Source organism: Pieris rapae, chromosome 8 (assembly GCF_905147795.1).
Source record: "Pieris rapae chromosome 8, ilPieRapa1.1, whole genome shotgun sequence".
Taxonomy (NCBI): domain Eukaryota; kingdom Metazoa; phylum Arthropoda; class Insecta; order Lepidoptera; family Pieridae; genus Pieris; species Pieris rapae.
Genome location: NC_059516.1, coordinates 6,083,241 through 6,110,122, shown reverse-complemented (window position 1 = coordinate 6,110,122; position 26,882 = coordinate 6,083,241). Strand labels below are relative to the sequence as shown.

At 30.9% G+C, this 26,882-nt stretch overlaps 1 protein-coding gene across 1 annotated transcript in view; it reads right to left on the bottom strand.

Annotated features, from left to right (window-relative positions):
* Positions 1-4,872: 4,872 nt before the first annotated feature.
* The window catches only part of LOC110992109, a 54,086-nt gene continuing 32,076 nt past the window's right edge, over positions 4,873-26,882 (bottom strand). Inside the window, exons 3-6 of the mRNA XM_045629322.1 lie at positions 17,136-17,313; positions 15,751-15,890; positions 7,113-7,344; positions 4,873-5,766 (exon numbers count right to left, since the gene is read on the bottom strand). Of these exons, the coding sequence (XP_045485278.1) occupies positions 5,666-5,766; positions 7,113-7,344; positions 15,751-15,890; positions 17,136-17,313 (651 nt within the window). The 3' untranslated portion in view covers positions 4,873-5,665. The remainder of the gene's footprint in view (positions 5,767-7,112; positions 7,345-15,750; positions 15,891-17,135; positions 17,314-26,882) is intronic.

Below are 26,882 nucleotides of genomic sequence, written 5' to 3'. Positions count from 1 at the left end.
TTCCTATGTAAACCTTTTGCAGAATTCATGATCAAAAGGTATACACACATCTAATAGCTTAATATTTATACAATTCCATGAGTGTCATTGACCTTATGTTAACGTGAATAGCTAACTTTATTAAGTTAACAATAAGTTTCAACTTCATTTCGAAGAACCTGTCTAAGTACGAACATTGGATTACCTGTAGTTTGTAAGGCTTTTCATACGTGACTATAATACTAAGGGGAGTTTCATATGTAAAGAAGAAATGAGCAATAGGCATATGGCCTACTGTGTGATTTTCCAGCAAGAAGATTTGGTTTGATTTCGATTTGTCTCAGACTTTATAAATAACTAGCGGACCCGATAGACGTTGTCCTGTCTACACGTCATTAATTTGAAAATTTCTAGCTTTTTTAATAAGCTAAAACATTCTGGACCATTTTTATGAAAATTATGATACAAATGTTATGACAATATCTAACGATCCAGCACATGGTCTACAATAAAATAATGATAACAAAACTTTTTTTAATTTGATCGCAGCGCTAGCTGTCGGGACAGACTAAAATTAAAATTCGAATATTATTTAAAATTTGACACTGCGATGGTAGCGCCGTCTGTCGGATCCAATGTAAAACATTCCAAAATCAACAACAACTAATAAATTGAAAATTAATTAAAAAAACATTGTCCAGCGGACAAAATTGTGAATCTAAACCATTCCCAGATCCCCTTGAACATACACAAAAAATTTCGTCAAATCGGTCCAGACGTTTGAGCGAAGTTCAGTGACATACACACTCACAGAAGAATTATATATATATTATAAAGATATAGTGAAAGGCCGGTATAGGAATCCTATTACGTCACAATTGTATTCATCTTGAGCAATGTCTAATACGAAAAAGTCTACATTGAAAAAAATGTTTAAAAAAAATTAGGGTCTTAATTAAAATTAACGTTTTATAAAATAAGAATTACCTTAATGCACTGCACTGCCTGCGTTTGGGACCTGGGATCCCCCCACTTGCTACTTATTCTTGTAAATTCATCGGAAAAGTGCTAAAGAATCGAATAATATGTTATTTAATTATTCGTCATAACATCTTTACATATGAGACATTACTTTTAGTTTCCGAAATTAGCACGTGAAGACAAAATATCGCTAGGAATCTGGCATCGACGGTGTATGGTATGAGCAGAACACTGATAATCTAATTGAATTGATAATAAAGGACAATCAATATAGTAGGTTGTAGTATAAACAAACAAATGTATTCTTTATATTTAATTCACATAAAAAGTATTCTCAATTTAGCCCTACACCTTTTTTCCTCATTAAATACGACTAAGCGTTCAAGTGTGTGATCTCACCTTTACTCGTCGCTACTTGCTTCAAGCACCTTGTTTTATCTCAAAGGGACGCATTGTAAGCTCTTACTTAGCAGACTGGCTATCATAGATCTCAATCTACGATATCGCCTCAGACTATGACAGTTCATATATTAGGAATGTAACTGTTCAATGTATGGGTATGTTTGTACGCTGCATACATCTGTTTTTCTACAGTGTTATGGAATTATTAATCCATACTATTCAATTTTAATAAAGGTTAAAAATGGTTGGATCTATTAAATTATCTCTAATAGTACTTTAAAATTTGTACCTAAAATTTTTATTTTAGTTATATCATACCAAATAAAAAACTTGTGTTGTTTCAATTCGATATCCTGTTAGAGAAAATAAACAGCAAAACAGACTTCACTATAACTTTTACAAACCACATAGCTAATATTGTTGAACGAAAAATTGATAATCTAAACATAGCCAAATTAAACACACACAGTGTTTCAAATGAAAAGGATTATGAGCTGCCTATATTCCATTTTAATTAAAAAGAGATTGAAAGAAAAAACAAAATTATTTTCAATAAACTTTATTATTCACATTTAGATAATTTATTTACAACTTTACAAACACAGTTAAACAATAAAACAAAATGTATCACTTTTACAAAAAAAAAACTAAGATTTTATACCAGTACAGATCTACATTCTTATTATTTAGATGATCGTTAAATTGTTGGTTTTTAGGAAAAACAGTCATCAAACGTGAGCCCGACTTGTATATATCGCGTTTGTCACGCGACGTTTTTCCCGATTTTGGGATGTTTATTTATTTCGGCAATATTATGTAAATGTAATTATGTCGGAAATAGTGTTATAACTGATGAGATGATAACACTATTTAATTAATTTTATTAGAATGGCTACACCACGCAACATCACAAGTTATAAATTGTGAATGTCAATGTGTGATGTCCCTGATACATTTAAACGGATCCGGATGATCCCATCGCATTAGCTAACGACAAAAGCTCGCCGCGCGGCAAAGCAATTTTCGATTACGGTAAAATACCCCCTTCACAGGGGAAGGATATTTCTAGATCTTTTACGTGCTTAGCTCACTTCAGTGAACTTTCGTCCTGTCCTGCAGGTGATTGACCACCATGTGACGGTCCAAGCCGAGGTCTGAGTGTCGCAAGAGAGGCCCTTGCGCTAGCCATAAGATAAATCCCACAATGATAAAGCTACCCGATAGATAGACTCAGATAGATTATATTCAAAAAAAAAATAATAATACGTAAATTTCAATTGATTTTCTCTGATGGGCACTTGGGCTATACCTGCGCCGGATATAGTTTGTAGTGCTTGTTATTATTATTATAATAGTACTTAACATAAACAATTTGTATGATTCAAGACTTAGCGATTGAAAAGAGTGGCGGAAAGTTTGTTGCCAGTTCTTACCCGCTCTACGCCCTTGACTCGCGAACTGGTGGTAAATGTAAATTTATAACTTATTATAAAAAAATTTGACGTTTATAGATGTACTTGTTTACCAATACGAATAAAGATATTTTGAGTTTGAGTTTATTCCCTAAAGACTTATTTTACTCAAAGAATATTACATTACATGAAACAAATCGTATTAAAAGAAATACAAACACACAACAGAGTTTTCATATACGTCTCGTAGCAACATAAATTGGCATTTTTATACAGAAACAATGTAATATTATAGGTCTTATAGTTTTATTTAGGTGAATAAGTATTTACGATTACTTTAATAGAATGTCATAATGAATTCATTTACGTGGTCGGTCCAACTAAGCCACTGTCTAAATAGAAGATAGGTCTGTTTGGGTTTGCTATCGCTTGTCAAAACTTTCTCAACAGAGGGTTATATTTACCTTTACAACCTTATATTAATTAACTAATTTTATACTTGGTTGAGCGAACTTTTTTCAAACTTTAAACGATAGCATTAAAATACACAAATCCTTACCCGCCTGTAACGAAAATAATTCAGTCAAAAACATGCCATAATTTATTTAACCAATAAGATAATAATACATCAAATATTATGGTTATGTATGTACATTAGAAAAATGAATAATTGAATTATTTAAAAAGTTAACCTATATATATACTATACATCACATTAGCTGGGCTATAAACAATTCAAGTACTCGAAGCGTTGCTCGTTAATATTATAAGCATATCAAAATCAACATTTCCAATAAAAGCATCGCGTATAACAAGGCTTTATGTTAACAATGAATGAAATATGAATGGTAATTCCTTAATCCCCGGGGATCACTGCCTTTCATTTGTATAAACCAATTTTATCTTTAATTCTCAGACTATAATGACGTGACATTTGATAAATATTTGCCTAATTTGCATTGTTAATTACAAAACATGTTTCCAAACATGAGCGTATTGTGAAAAGCAATTTCATGCGTTTTAATAACACAGTTATTATCGTTTTTAAATTGTATTACTACTGTACTGATGTAGTACTAATTTAAATTTTATTGAACTTAATGGCAACTGAAATTATTATTAGAAATGCACTACTGGAAATGAAAAATGAAAGACTAAGCCTAATGTTGAAATCGCTTAACCCTAGCAGTTTTAAATCTGAGACAACTGTTAGAAACTACAGAAATATGGTAAAAATAGTGCCGCGGCAAAGCGTCGCCTTTAAGAGTTTAAAATTATAGATAATAGTGTCGAATTAGTTTCACAGCCCGCGGTTCGAATTTCCCCAAATTTCATAAATGACTTGACTACTATTTTATATATTAAAAAAACAATACAAATAATTTCATGTTCGCACTATTTTTAACCTACGTCTGTTTTCTGATTTGGATAACCATATTATAAACTTAATATTAACTCCATTGGAATGTCTGTAAAAGAAATATAGAAAGGACTGTACCTACTATTCTTAATATAAGACTGTAAAAGCTACTGTCATGATAAAAAATTAAAATTAGAAAAGTTCCGAGCTTAGAAACAAAACAGGAATTTTAAAAGATTATCAAACTTGTGAATATAAATCTTATACATGGCAAGTATTCTTCGAGTAAAATTAAGTTGGATTAAAGCCAGCCCTGGGTTAACTTGAAGGAAAATGAGTGTAAAAAGGGAATTTTTAATGGAATTTTGGCTAGCGTGAACGGGTAAAATTATGTTTTAATGTTGGCTAACGTCGCTTGATGAAAATTATGTTGAGGTGTGTTCTAATTTCTGATTAATTTTCTTATTTAATGCTTCCTTAAATAATAATAATAAAACTTTATATTTTTAGATAGTTTATTACACAGTTACTTACGTAAGTTTTTAATATTTTAAATGAAAGGACGATAGGAATGTTTTATCAATTATCATAAAATAATGAGAGAATTCAATAACTAAAAATAAATACCTACCTTCATTAATAACAATATTTAGTCGAATAAACCGTCGTAATTATTAATTATTTATTGGTTTGCTAAAATGTTCCAACAATTTTAAATTTATTAGACCTGCACTGATACCATGTTATTGTAAATAAAAAGTATTAATCTTAAACAAAACAGGATTTCAGTGTGCACAATTTTTCTCGGCGGCTCTGACACAATTTGCATTTGGAGACCTATTTTTAACATTCATTCCAGTTTTCTTTTACTGAATCCCTAAATTAATACGGATAATTAATGCAGCGTTTGACAACGGCAAATACCAACCATCAGTTATATTTTCTAATTTTTTTCTTCTTATTCTTATTATCTGGAGGATTAAGATTTGGCACATTTATTTACAATAGATTTATGATATTTTACCTTAACTATGTATGCGCCAAATAAACTTGGTTTCAAATTTATAACATTACACATGAAGAATTAAGCCAATAAAATAATAACGACTATACAAAATACATTTAACACACATTTTTTTATTAAATTGCCTATTCGACGTTAACCCGAATTTCGATAACATTTAATTTTATTATACAATAATTAGTCGTTGTTATACAACCAATAAACTAATGTATGTACAATAGTGCGCGATGAAAGTAGAAAAATGTGCATTTATAATGCATAGAAAAGGCCTAGAAAGACTTATATTATATTAAAAATAATGATGTAATACAAAATTTTATAGCCCAGATTATTTTATCCTCAGTATTCCTAACTCTTGTGATTTTGGGATACGACACGATGTTTCACGAAATTACATTATACAAATCATTATATTATTGTAAAATAAGTGGCTACACAACAAAAGTAATTGACAATAGCAACAAAAATTATGCCACAAGAGCTGATAATAATTCGTTTGAGTCACAGTCATTTTACTAGCAAAGGCACTTCTCTTGTCACCAATAATAATATCGTCCATATACTTAAACAAGAGTGAAGCTGATGCACGGTACTTCTTGATACAGCACCTGTAAATATACATAATATAAACAAACATAAAATATAATTTTTGTAAATTATATCATTTTTTTTTAGAACAGCAAACGGGCAGGAGGTAAGTGAAACCGTCACCTATAGACATTCTATGTTTGAGGGGTCGCGAGTGCGTTGCCGGCCTTTTAATTAATGGTACGCTTTTTCTTGAAGGGCCCTAAGTCGAATCAGTTCTAAATAGTGGTTGTGCGCGGAAAAAACTGCCTTAAATAGCGCTCGAGGGGATACGGGTTGAATTTTGTATACTGTCTCGCGACCTCCAAGGATTAAAGGAAACTAATAAACTATTTCTATACATTTTTTAATACATATGGACATTATTTTACATCTCTGCAAGTATTGTGCCAATCTTTATTTATGTTTTGTTTTTTTTTTATTGGAGTTTCTTATGCTTGGTGCGTTCTTATATGATTTATAAGTAAGTTTAATATATGATTCTAATTTTTTATAATACCAAAAATTATGTGACGGTGGAACAGAAATTGGTCCAAATTTTTATGTTCACCGAAGCGTAGACATTCATTACAATAATATTATAGCTATTGGTACACAATGTTAAGGGGCTATTTCAAGTGCAATAGTAGTAATTTATTGACACTCGACGATTAAAGGGTTTTTAATACTGATTATTTTAGAACCCTTAGTATGGACCCTCTAAGCGTAATTTAGTGATAAATAACTAGTGTATGAAAAGTCGTGAAAGTAATATTCAATATCTAAAAATAACTTAATAATTTTCTTTTATTGGCGTCACGAAAATCGTGCGAGGTCGTCTACTAACGAAAATATATCATGAACATTCCCATTGCCCTATAATAATATTATGTCAACCAAGTTTCTTATACCTTTCCATTCCAAAACATGTCTCTTAAATATATGTATTTAGTCAACGACACTATTATTATATACTGTTTAGAAAATTGTAAATACTGTGAATTTCATTTTTACGAACTAATAAAATTATTCTTTATATATCACACAAAGTTTGACAGAGTGAGAGGTCTGTCATTACAGTAACTAAAGCTTTGGTTGTTTGTTTTAATTAGCTTACTTTCACCTGAATATTACAATTAAATTCTTTTCTCTAGGAGTTTTTTAAGAGCGGCCTTCTACCCGCTTATTTACCAGTATTTTGTATAGGGACAAAATATGCAATAGGCTGATAAAGTAACATATACCCTAAGTTGTTACTGAAATTCTATTTGTAAAATCTACAGAAATAAAAACATTCTTGAGCATGACCAGAAAGTACTCTTAATATTTCCACTCGCGAACGTACTATATATCCGTAAAATCAAAAGCTCTTAAAATAGATACTTACTATTTTTACTTAACATATAAGACGATATGTGAGGTCGACTCGCCACAAAAAGTCGTACGGCCATGCTACGTATATGTGGCGGTCGGGTCGGCAACGTCGCACGACATTCAAGCGACAGAAACCCACGGTGTGTGGAGTAGTCATCTGGATACACGTGAAGAGTGCGCCACGAGGCCTGCAAACCATCCCCATCAGCTCCCGAAACGTGTGTATTTCCAGTTATTATGGGATCCTGTAACAGCGATATTGCGTCATAATAAATATATGGAATTTCTACACATACCATGTATCCACGCCAGTGGCTTAGCTACTACTAGTGTCACTCCATCGAAAGTAAAAAGCAATAAATTTTATATGATAAAGGACAAGGATCATTTATTAAAAGATCGCGAGTATGGGACGAGGAATCCCCCAGGAAAGCGTCAGGCTCTCTGGCGGGAATCCCCGAATTCTACTAAGAGGTGAGGTAGTGCTAGTGGAGGAATCCCTAAAAACAGAAATTTTTATGCTAGCGATTATTTTTATTTTTGTTTGAGAGACCGGGTCTCCCCAAGGTGACACCCGGTGCGGTGGTAGCAAATTAAAGAACATTAATGAAAAATTAACAAAAAATAAATCAATGGCGACAACCTCCAAATCTGGGCCCAAGATTCCTAAATGTTTCATGATCATTTTTCAATCTAAAAAACACATTAAGAATAGAAATAAGTTATATAGGCCAAGAATTTCTTAGAAATTTAGATAACATGTAGCATGTGAGTATTTTGCAACACAGAGCCATACCATCACGCACTTTACAACCTGCGTTAGCATAGTAACATAAATTTAAATTTATCGCGTCATATATCTTGCGGTGTATCATATTTTCTTGTGCACAATCATATCATGCTAAAAGTAATTATAAACTCGAAACGTGAAACACTACTAAAACTATGTTCTAGTTCGACTTATTGCCGAACCAATACGACTTCCCTTCAAGAAAAGAGCGTAGCAATTATTAAAATGCCGGCAACACACTCACGAAGTGTGTAAGTCAGAGTGTCCATGAGTGGAAGTATTTAAACATCACATGAGCCTTCTCCCGTTTGCCGCCTGTTCTATAAAAAAGCCAATCAGACTGAAATCTTCCGTTTACCAGTGAAACTATTTTTATAAAAATCCCAGTTTTATTGATTTCATAGTTAACCATGTTAAATTTATAATAAAACCTTTAATTCTTCACATAGTTATAAAATAAATATAAAAGTACATTCATAATAGGTATTGGTAGTGAATTTCTCTTTGATAAAAACTAAAGAATTTAGATAAAACATATTTGCTTTAAAACATAAATAAAGGCTTGTATCAAACGGAATAAAATGAAATTTATCCGAGTATGTGATCAAAAATAATTATTAAAACAATTTCTACGTAGATTTAACGACATTGAAAGTTAATCTGATTGAACAATATTGTCTCGATTTTGTTTATTTTTATCTTTATCGTTGTTGCAATACCATTAACGTTATATTGGCACATTCACGAATGTTACGACGCTCGAAATGACACTAATAACGTTATGGCAGTTCTATAGTATCCATGTGTAAATCATAGTTACATATATATTTATTTGTCATGTCATAAATATAAAGTATTACGTAGGTAAATTTACTGTTGTCAGCAAATGTAAGTAAAACTCTGAAATATAACAGTACATACTCGTGTTGCGCGTGTGAGCCTGAACATTTATTGGAATTGAATAAACGCAATCATATAGATAAGAAAATATTACTTTTTATAATTGCCCACAAATCACTCAGTGTTTGAGTGATTACTCTGAATCGAAGCATATCCGGTCCATTAGACCCGGAAGTCCGGTTCATTGGAACTATTGTCCGTGTATGCGCTTAATGGAATTCCGTACTTAATACTTTGGTGAGAAGCTATAAGAATTCCTACAGACTTGAGACAAATGGGAAATGTTGAATGATAATATAGATTTCATATAGATTTTTATATAGATTATTATATAGGGGAGCAAACGAGCCTGCGAGACGACCAAAAAGGGCAATCATCACAGCCCATAGACACCCATTTTTAGTGGGTGGGTTGCCGGTCTCTGTGGAAGGAGTACACTCGAATTTTGAATTGTAGGATGTCGTATCTCTCAGGGAAAACCCCCGCCGGGAGTCGATCCCACAGTTCGCTTATGCCTTGTGAAACGGACTGTGCGAGATTTCCAGCCATCAAGGTGATGTTTGTCAGTCTTGTTTAGGAGCGCGACAAATGCATGCAAAAGTAGTTACATATTATATACCTATATACAGTCTATATGCAGTAGTAAATTTCTTATTAAAAATATTTAATGAAAATATTTTTTTTTTATTCAATAAATAGTCATCGTTATCTGGAAAAAAGTCGTAATATTTTATTTTATCATTATTTAGTTCCTATCACAATCTGTTCTTTTCTGCTTATTACTTTTCCAAAATAATGTCGATGTTTCACATCTGCCAGGCGTCCCGTGACGGCTCACATTTTTTTAATATTAACAGATATTTATTGAGACTGAATATGCACACACTTACACAGGGACCCACTGACGCACCTGTAGTATTACGTACTTATCCGCGGCAAACACCACAAACTTTCTGACATTGAGTCTCTTGAAATGTTTTCTATAACAATTTCAGCCCTGGGATAAATCCCAAGGCTGATATTGTGAGACTGAGGCAAGATTTAATCAGGCACTAGAACTACTTAGTATCTAAACAAAGAAAATATCCTTTCCTTCCGTGTTCTACTCACACAATTTAGAGAATATATAATATGTTAATCATTCATGGGGCCTCTATTAAAACTTTACATTTTTCTTTGGCTTTAATTTAGCAATATTTAATTTTGTATAGCGTAAAACTGAACTGAACTTTGACGTATTTTTTTATTTTATATATTACGTTAAAAATAATAATGCATAATGATAATTCTGGATTTATATTGCTTCAGTAATATTAATATAATTATTATAATTGTTGAATTCACAAGTGATCTAAACTCAATCAATTACCTAATTCGCAGGTTAAGCGAGCGGATGCAAACTAATTAAATTATACGGAATTTCTGTTAGATATTATCGATTTCTATATATCGATTCATACATATTATATAGTTATGTTTAAAACGATCAGCTACAAGAATTACATTCACTTAGTGAGAAATATACGAGGTTAGTTATGTACATTGTGTATGTTAGAATATGTACAATATTTTTGACTTACTTTAATTACTAGATTATCTATGTTATAACCGCTTTGAGTCTTCCTTACTATACTTTAGAAAACAAGCGCATAGCGAATTACGGATTCGTAATAACGTGTTATTTGATTAAACTATGACACTAAGCATTTAATTTTCTAAAAGATGGCATAGCTTATGTACGAATAATGGCTAGGAGCTATTATTCAATTTATCCAAGCTTCGTGTTTATCATTGTTCAGTTTAATAAAGAAAAAAAAATATGGATGTTTATTTTAAATTATCTGATTACTTCTACAAATTACAAATCAATATATTAGTATAAAATTTATGTAGATTATAAAAAAAAACAAAAACACAATATAAAATTATATCAATCTGTCATTGTACTTTCTTATTCTGATTGTTGAAATACTTCACGTCTACGTAAATTTAATATAAAAGGTAGAATTCATAAATGAAAGATATATAATATAATTATTTTCAGGAATTGAAACTGCAAAAACTATAATCAATTACGACGCAAATAGAAATTGAAATGAAATAAAACTACGTAAAACAATTGGATATAGTATCGAGGATTAATTAATCGTAGTTACTTTGACACTTAAGTAATCCAATGTTGATTTGAGATAATTTATTAAAGGTTTGAAAATGAAGGCTCCCGTTATGATTGTTTTAGGAGCTTTAATTTCCTTTATTGGGCTGAACCCTTTTCATGATTAAAACATTATTTTCATAAGTTAAAAGCTATCAAGTCTTTAAGATGATTGCGAATTTAAATTTTTGAATAGTTATCACTTTTCTAAACGATGTTAATTTGATTTTATAAAATAAACGATAACCTTATCACTACTACGATTTATGAGAAGTATATAGTTATATAATTATGATCTTAGCTACATTAAGTTATTTGTTTTACTACTTTAATTTTAAGCTATTAAAAGTAGAGGCATGGAAAGTTCGCCGATTAGTTTTTTTTATAAAACAAAGAACATCGAAAAATTATATAAGTTTGTCTTGAAGAGTGTCATACTTATAAAAATGTAGGATTCTTTACTTTAAAATTTCCAAAACTATTTTGTGGTCACATACAATCAAATAATATTAAACTATTTTTGAGAAGTATAGTAGTTTTTGTACGTACATGCAGACAGTTAACAAATATAGTCTAGTATTCCATCACACTTCCTTTTTGTACAAGTTTATTATATATACACTATTGTAAAACTATAACATGAAGGTTGTAACGACAAAAGTTAACATTGCTTCACATTTTGCTATAACACCGGATATTAATAACCGCACTGTCAGCCATTTTAATTTCCTTAATACGTCAAAATAAGAAAAATGTTGAAGGAAAATTGTAAAGCATTAGGGGAAAACGAAATTTGATGATAGTGTTCTGTAAAAAACATGATTTAGTGACGTAAATGTAGACGTAACGCAAGTGGGCCGACGTAACATTTTTTAAGTAAAATTATATTGAATTGTCTTTTAAGCAACGCATATGACTCGTTTTAATTTATCAAAGATAATTTCAGGATATACAGAAGTTCGTATTTACGATAGCATCTGAAACATCAATTATAAAAACGTTTGTAGGAAATAGGCTACATATTTGAGATTTTTTAACCTGAGGTCGTGACCTGTCCTGCATCCGTCTAAAAATTAATGGAATATTATTTGCATGAGTTTACACTTTCTCGTTCTATGATAGAAAACATTGCAGTAAACCAGCACGTCGTACTTAAAAGTCGACCAAATGTATGGCACAAAGCGTCGTCTTCATGCCTTAAGAAAATTAATGTGCTTTCCCTATGACATATACAAATGGTAAGACCTTTATGAGGTTAAGATGTTTTACCTTGATTGCGCTTGTTTCAAAACTTTGAACCAAGGTCGTTCACCTCGTTGAATATTTTATGTCCTACGTATGAAACTACATATCATATGTGTGACATAAAAACGTAGAGCTTTCTTTGAAGAATTGTATCTTCTTTGAGCAAAGTAATTTTTGCTATTAAAATACTCTATTTTCATTATGAAATAAGTACGATGCCAATTTATAATTCCTTTAATGTTTGCGTTAAATTTACAAAGGAATTGTTGGCTGTTTATATTCATTATGTGATAAAATTTAAATTCATTAAAACCTGTTTTTTTCGTATTCTTCTGGGTTTTTATTATTACAGTATCCGTTTAAGGCTTAAGATGATGTAAGTATTTTAAATAGAACAGGTGACAAAAGGACAAAAGATTTACCTAACAATACGAGTATGTAATACTGCCGCCCATTGGGCACTCACCACGCCAGATGGTCCGCGAGTACATTGCTGTTTTTTTTCTTTTCTAATTAAACCATAACATATTTTAAAAAAATTATGAAGAAGTTTTCTCTTTGAATGTCAATCACATTTTCAATAAACTAACAAACTATAGAAGTGCCAATACTAATAAATCTATATTAACTTTCTAATCTAAATAAAGCAAATCTCACGCCAGCACTTTGTTTGATTTGATTTCTCTAGAAACGAAAATTTTGTTAGGAAGTGAAATAATATTCTAAGTTAACTGTATAATTGTGATATTAATAAACGTGTACGTGAAAAGTCAACAGCCTCGAAGGTTTATTACACTAATCAAACTCTGTGCGGTGTTGTGTGTATATAACAGCTTCGCAATTTCATTATTCATAGGCCACATCCTTACTGTGAACTACACCATGCCAATAGACAAAACCAAATGCATGAACTAAACTGAGTTGCTTGTTTAATAATCAAAAAACACGCATCATCTCTCCAACATATAAGTTACTGTAATTTCAACGCTCACATCTCGACAACGGATAAATAAACAGATAAATTGAATAAAAGATGACTTGTGAGACATGTTCAGAAAGATAATATGAAAATGATATTGTTTTAAGAGATTTTCTTTGATTCATATTTAAATACACATTGATATATAATATCACACTGATAACATATTATATATAAATATTTCTTAATATATATAATTTAAGATAAATTAGACATACATACATGATGTAAAATTTTAAAAGTCTATTGATAAGTTTAGAAGATAACTTTCATTCTTCTTTCGGTATTAGTAGACAAAATATATAATATACGAAATAAACAACTCAGGTGTTTATTTAAAACTAGGTACCACATACCTATGGGGACAAGACTTATTATATTAAAAATACCAATGCCACATAAAATCATGACTTCAAACAAGCGTTTGAAGTTCAAACGGAAGCTTTTTATATGCCCCCAAAACATTCTTATTTCCCCAAACATTATGGCATCACGTGCCACATAGTGATTTAAGCCAAATTCCACCTTCCCCAAGACGGAAATAATCAAAATGCTTTCTGTTCTACCGTCTCACTTCCGGCGCTAACACGCGTTTTGTGCGTGATAAAAGTCCCTCCATGCGTTATTGTTCTTTGTAGTCTGAAATATGTTAAGGAAGTTTTCTTTCTTATAAGATAAACGTATATAGCACGTGAGTGAAATAGAATACATTTTTCATTTTATTTATTAAAAGCCAAAAAAATCAGTCGAGACTCTTTTAGTACTAGCGTTATTTTCCGAATCGAAAGAGTCAAATGAATGTAATATTTTTGAAGAGTTTTTTTATTATTTAGCAAAACTAACAGCTATTAAGTTAATCAGTAGCACCGTGTATTTCAATATTAAGGGTCTGTTTCACAATGTCCGGATAAGTTCTAAATAAGCTATATATTACTTATTGGTAGGATGAAGACTGTTGTTGCGTTTCACGACTGACGTCAGGTAGCGCGAAATTTCTTCGGAACTTTTATCTTCCGAATAATTTATGTGTTGCATAGCCATTTGGTTCTTTATTCATATATTGTAAAACAGACCCTAAGTGAAATTATAACATCAATAGTATAAGTGTGAATTCTATTCATTAAACAAAAACTGAGACCCAAGTTAATGGTATGTCCGAAAGTGTCCAACTAGAACGAGATAATCATTCTTTCATTATACGTTTCTTGTACGTTTTTTGTGTAATGGACTTGACTCGCACCATTGTTCTTGATTGCTGTATAACTCAGACTTATTATTTTGTTGCAAAGCCGTGGAAAGATAATAAAAGCTTCATACCGTAGATAAACGTCTCTTTAGAGTTATGTTATTTTACTGATTATTAATTTAGTCTGTTTTAAAATTATTTGATTATGTTTAATAGCATTATTATTAATCATATCGAGTTGTTTAGAGGAGAATTATGTTATATAAAGCTTTTAAACAATTTGTGAAAAAAAACCTTTTTGGCATTTTACGAGTGATGGAGAGTTTATTGTTATATATATCTATTATATAATTATATTTAATCAATAGCTTTAAATTATTCTTCTAAATACTATCTATCTAATAATCTACAAAAAGCAAAAGTAATGGAATAAATATAATTTTAATAGTAAACAAAAAAAATCATATAGATTAAGATAGACTCCTACTTCGGTTATTTTATAAATTATATATGTCGATACTTTCAAATCAAAGATAACGGCATTGTATTTTACAGAAGTTCGTTACTTCAAATTATACAATTCTATTTAAACTCAATTGCTCCAATGTCACTATAAAGTTTCACTTGACGAAGATACGATAATCCACGTATGACACTTGTGACAATATAAACCCTTTCCCAGCCGATATTCATGAGGCATAGTAAATAAAACTGCGCGAGATAGCTTAATACATTCTCTGACATTCAGTTACTAGGAGTATATAAAGATAAATTCGCTTGCAGACTTACCGGAAAGAGGATCGTTTATTTGAACCGTTTGACAGTGTTTATACTACAGAACAGATTAAAATTTACCTCTTATCCTTTGCTACACATTGGAACAAATCTTCTTCAACGGATATAAGCATTATTGATTGAGGATGATATATGATTTTCTTTACAGGACGTCGAACTTTTATTTAAATGCGTAACTTTTAAACTAATATACGTTTAAATAAATAAATAAGTAAACATAAGACCATCATGTTATCACTTATTCCACGTCATTAAATTCGAACCTGTTGGCATCCTTACTCATCGGCAAAGAAGACAGAGGGTCTTGGCCGAGAGAAAAAGCCGGCGTAAAAAACTCTCGGTACTTTTTTTTTAAAAAAAAGCAAATCATCGAACAATTCTACAATATTTAAAACAGGTCGAGAACACTACAAATATATATAGTATAACAAAAGTTATATTATATTTGTAGTGTTACCGACCAGTTCGGTTAGTAGTCAAATTTGACGTTTTATTGACAGAAAGACGTTTCAATAGGAAAAAAAATATATAGCCTTTGATGTAACCATTTAGACATCGAGTACAAATGTTTAATTTTGTTTTGCAAAATTGTCATACAAACCTCTTGGATTTCTCCGTCAACGAACCAGTCTATCCTAGCCGGAGGTAGTGAGTAGTCTGATGTACAGTTGACAAAGGGTTGCTCACCGGCTTGCACTATAGTGGGTAAACCCGTTATTAACGGCTCATACTCCGGTAGCACTAAAAAAAATAATCACGAAAGTTATAACAAGTTGCGTTTTCATAAGTAATCAACAACTGGTGACACAGTTTTATTTATTATTCTTAAAAATATCTTACAGTATTGAGAACTCTATAACCATCATTGTTTTTATATACTATCAAAAAAAGGACTTATAAATATATAAATAACACAAACTTTATACAATCAAACTGTTAACCGTTATGTTAATGTGCGCTCGTATTTGGAGTTTTACTGAAGCAAAAATATATATAAAGAACGAAATTCTTCGTGTAAACTGTACATTATACTCGTATATGAAAAACCTGTACTGATGCTGCTAACATACGGCGCCATTTTGTTGAGGAATCTATTGAAATGATTAGATAGCTCATTAAAACCAGCAAAGAACGAAAAGCAATAGCACGTTCAAAACATTTATTATAATATATTTATTATTAAAGATTACTTTAATAATGAACAGTACCAGATTTAATAACAGACAATATTTCTTAAGCACCTTTTATTAAAGATACAATTTTCTTCAGAAGTGGATACTTTAAAACTCGGACATTCGATATATCCAATTCTATTGGAGATATTAAAAAAGAATTCTTGAGTTTGTATAATTTCTTTTTTTACTTTCGCATCATACTTTTATTTTACTTTTAAAGTATCGTGAGAAATTGGAATTCATGTTGAATATTTCTGTTATATTTAAAGTAGCTGATGGCAGTTATGAGCAGAAGTATTATTGTTATTGAGATAACTTTTCCAAACGTCCACATTTAAATACAAGTTAATTAATATGTTTTATCAGTCAAAGCAATAGCTCACTCTTGGGAATATAAAATGTATTTGATGATTAATTTAAACTTTTACTCTTAATAAAATATATTTAGTAGTCAAATTTAAACGGTTTTATGGGCAGCCTTTTCCGTAAAACGCAATCTCGTCCAGGTAACCAAAAACATATATATACATATATTAACACAATATTTACTTGTTACATTTTTATATGGTACCTGTAAAAACTTATTGCACTACTAAAGATTTAGGGCCTGTTTCACAATGTCCGGATAAGTTCCAAATAAGCTATTTGTTACTTATTTGTAGGATAAACAGTATTTTTGCGTTTCACGACTGTCAGATAGCGCTATTTGTCATGAAATGCCAAGTATCTTATTCGGAACTTTTATCTTTACTTTATATGGCACTTTATCCATACATTGTGAAACAGGCCCTTAAAGTCTTTAACTTCTTACCAGCAAGTGTCATATTCGCTGATCTCCTGTCAACAGCAAACCGGGGCCCCTCACTGGAAACCTCGCACGTGTAACTCGCAGTTCCGGGTTCAGGCCTCACCATGATTGCACATAGAAGAGGGTCACAGGAACTGTTTATTACCGATACTCCTGTGCTGTTGAAGGCTCTTGTTTCAAACTAACGGGCAAACAAAACCAATATTTTATTTTTTTGTTGTATACATAATCTGAAATAAAAACAACAGCGGTGTGGTAGCTCAAACTGGACACAGTTTTTCGGTCCACAAGGACGTTTAAAAGATTTAAATAATTACTTATATACTAAGGCCAATAATATACATAACTTATATTTATGCATAATGTATAATTGATAGATTGATGTATAAAAGCCTCCTATCCTGAACTGCTTTAGTTCTCACTGTGCCTCTTGGCAAAGGCCTCCTCTAACAATCCCATTTTAGTTCATTTAATGCTTCTTCAGGTTCTAATAAAGATACTGGCATTCGTAAGGTTCTGGTATTTAGTGTTGCTATGTATAACTAGTTTTCATTCCTTTTGTTTTTTATTCTTGTTAGAGGGTGATGGTCTAGATCTTCCGCGGGGACCAGCCGTGGTGGAAGACATTTTGTTGATTGTTTGTGTATATAATTCATTGTTGGTGTATTTATCATTTGATTCCGGTGGTCCGGGGCACATTTAGTTCTTTTAGAGATTTATTTAACCGGAACATCGATAGATTGATGTAATAATTATTAAATAATATGTTTTAATTTATATTTAATATTAATTTCTTGTTATATCTGTAAGAAACGCAGCTTCATTCAATTAGAAATAAGATACTCCAATTTTTTTTCCATATAGATTATTGTATTTGGATAATAGAAATTTCTAGCTGCACTTTTTTATGTTTAGTTATAATTTTGTATATAGTCGTTTCTTTGTGATTTTTTGTGACTTAGGAGCAATTGTTTTTAAAAAAACGAATTTGTATTGTAAATATTTAATTTAGGTAAAATCTGGACGAATAGATTGAAAGTCCACGTGTTATAATGGATTCAGCCAGTGCTTTGTATAGTAGCAGCAGAGTTTTATTAGGTATTTTAATTTTTGTGAGGGAAGGTATTTTATTATACTGAATGATAAAATGAAACGATGACTTTATATTCATAGATTTTACACAGTTTTTAATACATGACCTTTGGTGGGCGTAGGTCATGACTTGTTCTATGTATATTGGAATTAAAATACCGTGATGTGAAAACATTTAATTGAAAACTTTTCTAGGCATACGACGTCTAAACTACTACTCCTGATAAGTAACATCCGATTAAAAAGTGATCCTAGCATTTTAGGTTTGATTATAAGTCAAAGAATGGTTTGGAGGCCTTAAAGAATATCTATAAATATATAGCTTATAACTAGCTAACATAGCTACTAATAAAAAAGATGAAATAAAAAGTTTACTACGCTACTAATAAATTAAAAGTTTTGTATCCGAATTATATAATATTTATATAAGACCTGGATAAATATATTTTGTTTTAAATACAAAATCAGTAATACAATGTTTAGTTTAAATACAAATCATTACTTCGCCATATAGATTAATAATAAACCTTCTACGATACATTCAGAGTGAAATATAAATATCTCATTAAAAACCCGTAACAAACTCACGTTTAACAAGGCGTAGGTAGAAACTTTACTATTTAAAGTCTTCTTAGACGCCTCTATACAAAACTGATACTTAGTTCATCGTAATAGCTTCTTCAGCTTAATATTGCGGTAACATTTTTCAATAAATGTCTGTTCGCTAAGCTTGTAATACGGCGGACAGCTGAGAATTTAATTTCCGTACATTTTACGTGAAAAATATGTTTTGCTTCCGTGTCATTTCTAAAAATGTCCACAAGTTGTTCAAAAAAAAAACATATGTGCAATTCACACATGGTAGAAGTGAAACCTTCAAAAACATTTTTTTTTATTATTAATCATATATAAATTAATCACTTTCCATTATCTAAATGTGTGTGTTCTTTTAAAACAGTATATTTTAATGATAAATTTTAATTTATAAGTTTAATATAAATTTTTAATTTGGGAAAAACTAAAACATCGAAAGTTTGAAATTCGATCAAATGAAAAAGCGGCAGTAAAGAGAGGCTGTATAATGCCTGCTATCTCATTTTCTCCCACGTTAAATCATATGATGAATTGATGTTTCTGTCTCTCTTTACCGCTGCATCCGGTTTGAAATCACGACGATTCGAAAGAAGTTTATCTATCTCATTTTCTCCCATGTTAAATCATATGAATTAATGTTTCTGTCTCTTTTTACTGTCGCTTTTTCGTTGCATCCGGTTTGAAATCACAACGATTCTAAAGAAGTTTCACTTCAAAAATACTAACCAGCTAACCTAGAGAACCTTCTAGATTAAGACTTTTTCAAATAATACTGGGGCAAAGGAACCTCTGGGAGAGCAATAAGGGGCAGTCACAGCAGCCCATGGACACCCATTAGTGTGTGATTTAGTGGGCGAGTCGGATTTTAAAAACGAACTTGTAAAGTACATACGGATCAGAGCGTAATTCCCTACATTTTCCCATTGCCTTGATATAATAAATAATGTAATAAGTGAGTCATCGGAGGAAATCCAATAAACTCTGGCCAAATCATTACACAAATTGTTTCTCATGTGTGTAGTCTACAAATCCTTCCATCATTTTTTTTACAATCCCAGGCGTGAATCCCATAATCAATCTTTTTATGTAAATGATTAGTAAACACGTATTGTTTACTAATATATTAAAGTATTGAATTATATAAAAAACCAGTGGCCCTACCATATTATATTATAAGTAAGTAAGTAAGTAGTAAGTACCTGTGTTCTAATAGGCAAGCAGATGCGACTTACGATCTACGACTGAAGCCACTATACTAGAACTTTTAATTCGATTCCTGATTTGACAATTTCAGTGTTGCAACGTTATGACGAGTAAGAAATAGTGACGTTGCGAAACTATTGACGGAAACGGAATATTTCCGGAACGATTCCTCTGGTTTATAGTAGTTTATCTAAACAACTACTACTTTAATAGAAACTAAGTATATCAGGAAATTAAATATTTCTGAACGGATAATTTAGTTATGACAATTAATTTTACTAAGGATTTGAGAGTTTTCATAAATAATTGTGTATTATTAGTAATCATGAAGAATGAGACATGAATGACGTGAGCAATAAAACAAATAGATGTGTAATTTTACCAATGGTCGCCGTCATCGCTACGCTATCACTGTCTCTTTCTCTTAATGTGTCTGGTATATTAACATATCTAGCCTACTCATTTTTTCCTCTTCTTTGACAACATGGGATACGCATTTAGCTCAAATAAATTCGCACGTCTGTCAATTTGAAGGTTTTATTATTTTGAGCTACATGCCCCTTTAACTGCGCCCATATCAATTCGATAGGGTTCAGCTCGCAATTAAAACCGTGATCCGATGTTGTGCTGCCATTTCGTCTACAGCCTACTTATTAAAAGACTCAGAGTACATCACTACACTTTTATATGTGGTATCATTTTTTTACAAAATGACAGTAGCTAATGTCAAATCAGGAATTGAATAAAAGTTCGTGGTATAGGTCAACACTTCTCACATAATTACAAGCAATTTAGCTTAAAGCCTTAATGAATACTTAAATGTTCTCCAATCCAAGAATTTACTTATAACCTTCTTTTGCTCTGTTAAAAGTACGAAGCCCTAATAAATATTTGACTCATTCCTTTTAATTTGCAGAAGCCGAGCTATTTTACAAATTCGATAACGTTGTTTTAGCCGCTTTTAAAACGCAATTTAATTATTTTGAATTTTATCCGCGAAAGCAACATCAATTTTATATGAATAATTGAATACGAATAGCAAAGGATTTGTCTCTTTCTGACAGGTTTGTTTTCGATGTGATGAAAAGGGACAGGTTGCTATGTGCATAGTTAATAGCAGATTTGAGAAATTGTCATTATGTTTTTTTTATCTATAAAATATTTTTGTGAAGGTAAATTACAAATAGTAATTAAAACTAGGGTAAAACTTGCTGAGTTTCTTTCCGGTTTTTCTCAGAAAACGGCCTTCTGGTAGTTATGCGAACGGATGGCGAAGTCTTGCTCTTTCGCGGATTTTGTAAACGTTTTTGACATTCATAAGCATGCCCTAAGACGCATCTATACTGAATAAACAAATTTTGATATATATTTTTATCATATCTCATTATCAGTTTAAACCTGGTTTACACATTGGTTAAAACAAAATTATGTCTTTTTTATATAGCTTTAACAAAATTTTATACAAAGTGAATGCACTAGTGAATCTCAATTAAATCAGACTATTAGAAATGTAGCTGCAGACGAAGACGGTAATGTGATTACAATCACGGTATTTTAGTCAACATTTTTAATGAGGCTGATTAATTTTTAAATAAATCCTATATAGCGCATATAAACGATTATATTATTAAGACATTAAGTAAATGGTTTCTCTCTCTTAGCATAGCATACATACAATTTGTTAAAAAGAGATAGTTGAATGCTTTAATATGGATTTAATATGGTGAATTTATATATTCTTCAATTATCCCACATTTGTAATGTTTCCAAAGACGTATACTATCTTTCAAATTTCAGTACTATTGCCACTTCAGAAATCAAAACGAAAATTATAAATTTATATTCTCATCTTGTCTAGTACTATAGCATGCATGATATTGAATTCGCAACTGTCCAAAACAGAACCGAGATCGCATGCAAATGGAAAAATGTTATTCGAAATAGAACTGTAGTGGCTTTTTAGGCATTTCTATTAGCAATTTTGGGCTTTTCCAAGAATTTGCTAATGTGAAAGCGACTCTCGGCTTTGGTATGCCAATATGTGTTGGAAGTATGTCGCATACTCGTTTCGGCTCAAAATTCAAGTACATTATTAGGCGGCTGTCAACTGAGGCCCTATAGTTAACAATACGAAAAATTTTATAGCTTATAGCGCATATAACATTCGTAGTATCTTAGTTCCATTTAAGGCAAAACAATAATCTTTTCCATTTAGTTGGCACAGACAAATATATGCACACTCTTCCTTAAAAAATCATCATAGCTTGTAACATTTCATTATATTATTTCGTCTCTTTTTATCGAATTGTATTTATACTGTGGTGAAAAGAGAAATACTTCAAAAAATCAATTCTATAAAGTTATATAATTCGTAAATGTGACTAGTGACGTGATACAATGACATTCAAAACTGTTTACGACGACATCGTTTTGAAAACCATACCGGTTCTACTGATCTTTTGATTTTGATTCAAAGGTCCCGGCGGAATTCTGTTGTTTTAGGCACTTAAACTTAAAAAAAATTGCGATTATAAATATTCATATTAATGTTCGTACGGTAAATAAGTACATACATCATTTTGTTTTACTTAATGTCCTGTTTGGGTAGTATAAATATATAAACCGATTGACTTGTTAGAAATCACATGCTTGATAATTTAATTGTTTGTCTAATCAATGCCCTATTAATTAATTGATAATCAAGCATTTAGTAAATTGTCTATATCAATTTTATTCTTTATTTTCAATTTTAACCAATAGTCATTTTATTTTCATTTTAAACAAGAGGATATTTTTTTAATATATTAAAAATAGTATGCTTAGTTCAATTGATATATGTTTTGCACTTCTCTGTCACACTTTACGTAGGGTTTACCTGATTTCGCTTATAAGCGAAAAGGGCGCCCGGAGCACTCAACAATAGATTTTTTTAATTTATTGTTTTGTTATATACAAGAAAATGTAAATGATATTTAATACTACAAAGCAATACTTAAATGGTTATATCACTGAAAACAACATTATTATTATTAATAACAGGCACAGAAAGCAATTACGTTAATAAAACAAATTTATAAAAAAAATCAAAGGCGCTACAACCACCCATGCCAGGCCAAGGTTCGTTTGTCAATCAATGTCAATAAGTTTAATAAGCAAGTAGGTGATCTGCCTCCTGTGCCTGACACACACCGTCGACTGTTTGGGTCTCAGGCAATTTCAATTTCCTCCCGATGTTTTCTTTCACCGTTCAAGCGAATGTTAAATGCGGAAAGAGACACACAGTCAATTGGTGCACAGCCGAGGGTACGAGGGTACCTACGATCTCAAAGACAAGAGTCGAACGTTAATAGGGAAACACTAATAATAATAATATTTATTTATTTCTCACAAAACTTACAGAACTTCATAACGTGATATGTTACAGTAATGTATCTAAAGAATTGTCATTCTTCTTTGGAGTAATTGTTATTGTTTATGTGAGACTGATGCCTGCTAAAGGTCACAGTAGGACCCGAAGTGCTAGCACTTCGGGTCTGTAACACAGGTCATCAGGCTCCTAGCACTTCGGATCGACAAAAAATAATAAGTAAAGAATAGACAATATTGGTTACAGTAGGTACGTTAACAAAATAAGAAATATATACATTTTTCTACAATAGTATAAACATTGCTCAAAACAAATATGTAAAACATTCATAAATAAACGAACAATTCCTTAATCGAACAATTATTAATAATAAATATGTCGAAAACTTGAAACCGCCACAAGCCATAAAAGGTTGCATGCAATAATAAACGCAAGATTTATTGGCACCTGAAATATTCAGAGAGAATTATACTTGGCAACACAATACACTTCGCACGCTACTTGATGCCTAAGTAATAATTCAAACTTCGCAGGGAAGGTTTATTTTTTAAACTTGCTTACGACGAAAAAAGTATTACAGTTTATTGTGGTATATTTTTTGTTGAGAAAAAACAAAAAGCATCTACGTTTTTCGTTAAGGTACTACCTACCCATCAATCGTAAACAATAATTGAAAGTTATTGTCTTTTTAATGTAGGGCGAATTGATAAAAAGATCTTATAGCCCATAAATAAATGTATTTAAAAATAAGCTTTAAAATATTGTACTGAATATTTTACGTTTGTGTATTGCATATTTACTTAGTGCTTTCATCATTTATCTTCTTTAAACTTAAGCTTTGGCTAAGTAGGTTCTTTTCCAATATTCATAATTTAAAAAGATAGCATTAGTATTCAAAATACTTATTTAAATTAATATTACTTATATTTCTATTTTTGTATGAGTATACAATAAAATATATTAAAAAATACTGCTATATTATTTTATTAATAAGATTTCGTGATACTAAAACTAGCAAATAGCATTTGATATTTGATTAAAGCTATTGCGTAGAATATCACAATATAATGTATTTTTAATATGTTGTAAATACTCAATTAAATGCTTTTTTGTTATACTAAATCAGTAACAAAACTGCTATCAAGCTACAGTAATTTATATTCGATTTCGAAAATTAACTTATTTTATCTTTCCTTTTAGTCTTAATGTTTTATAAGATCAGAGCAGGCTTATCATCGTGAGATTAAATATTTACAACACAATAACAAGCAAATGGATGTAAAGAGCGTAAATCTTTACCAATATATAAAAAATAAATTACATCGCTTCACTAAAGTGCTCAATGATCTCTTTCTATTAAAATGTGCTTACGCTGTAATGAAAAATGATTGTTGAGTGGTTTATTTATAGCCCCTAAGATTAATACTAACAGCAGTGTTGGCCTAGTGGCTGCAGGCTGTAACTGTCATGCCTCGGATCTCCAGTTGTGAGGAAGTTCTATGCGCGCAATTACCACTCGTTCGTACGGTGAAGGAAAATATCGTTAAGGAACTGACATGCCTTAGACCCGAAGAGTCGACGGCGTGTATCAGGCACAGAAGATTGTTGAAAGATGTTGATCACCATGGTCATATTCCTATTAGAAAAACAAATGGTTACGAAACAAAAATATAAAACTTTCATTGTTGCGCGAATGGTTGCTTTTTGTATACCTTAGAAGTTAACAATTTTGTGTTTACTGAACTAGTACAAAGAAAATTTACTTATTCGAAAAACTACGCTGCTAAGTAACTATAGTTAAGTAACTATAGTTATTATATACTTGTCTTTGTTTGACAAAGTAGTTTTCGATATGATAAAAGGGACAGATGATTATTAGTTAGAATGAAAATACGCAATATTAAATCACAATGATGACAGACGCAAATCTTTACGCCCTGAGGATCAGGATAAAATTACTAATATCATCTAGTTCAGAAACGTAATACAAAGCTAAACATCGAAATTAATATTTCGTTTATTCGTACACAAAGGAAGCATTAAAATTTCTCGTAGATCTAACAAGTATTAATTGCGTTGGAACGTTGCGAATTGTTTTTAGGTTTGTTTGTCGACGTTTTTCCGTAAGCAATTTTATTGTATTATGAATTATTTACGTTCAAATTCGACGTTTAAAACAATTTCGGAATACCGTTAAGCGTTATTGCACTTTCATTATATAGTTAATTCTGTTATCAACTACTTGTTATTATCCGAGTATTGTATTTTGCTCATCAATTGCGTAAATAAGTAAATAGTGTTTTCATTGATTATTGTAAAATTAAAAACTTAAATCAAATCAAAATTCATTTATTTAGTTTAGATGCGTCTTAGGGCATGCCTATGAATGTCAAAAACCTTTACAAAATTCGCGTAAGAGCAAAACTACGCCATTCGTTCGCAAAACTACCAGGAGTTCTGAGAAGAACGGGCAAGAAACTCAGCAAGTTTTACCCTTAAAAATAAATAAAATTCACAATTATGCCGAATAATTTGTTTCAAACGATTCTGTCAATGTTATCAAATGCTATAAAGTTACATCAAAAAAGTTTTAATTGTAAAAGTGCTTTGCACTGAAAAAAAAATGCTGTCGTAACAAAAGTCAGTTAAAATGGTTGAAATTCTTAAATTTTCTAATTTTATGCGGAATTTCCTTTTTTTTTTCTTCTGACGCCGAGTACGAGTGATGCCTTGACCAAGGGTAAATAATGATTCCTTTTTATATATCATATATGTATAGATAATAAATCTCGTGAAAATTCTATTAGGGAAATTAATCTCAGATTTTTTAATCAACTTTTTTGTTATCTTATACAAAATAAACAGAACAAGTTAAACTCTATGTAAAAATACCTTGAACTGGATTGGGATTTTTCTTAATAAAAAATCAAGGTGTCATACCTGTTTGTAAGCAACATTTTATTGCATGTAAAAAATACAAGTCAAACCTTTGAGTTTTGAGTCGGTTAAAATGCGTCAAATACCAGCAGACACCTGACATTTACTTGTCTGCCTAAAGTCAAACAATGGCTGAAACAGACATACTCATGTAGCCCGCTAGGGATTACCGGAGTTCCCTTTAGTTGCTACAGTTCATTTAATATCTCGACATTTCTTCAACTGTACTTAGATATATTAAACATACAAATAACAAATTGCTAATAACATATAACAATTGGCTTTTATTTATAAACAGTAAAGTGATGTTAACTCTAATAGGATATTTATTCCCTTGAAATATAGATAATATTTGATTGACAGGAAGACACATTTTTTACTTATTTTTTACTCGTATATAAAGCACTAGACATTTATCTCGTAATACTAACGTCATTTTAACTGTAAGACGAAGGGCTTCTGGCAATCACCGCGTTGATTCTTACATCAACAAATATACTGTTTAAAAATATAATTATAATCTATTAATCTTTAAACGATTCCAATTTTGGAAAACT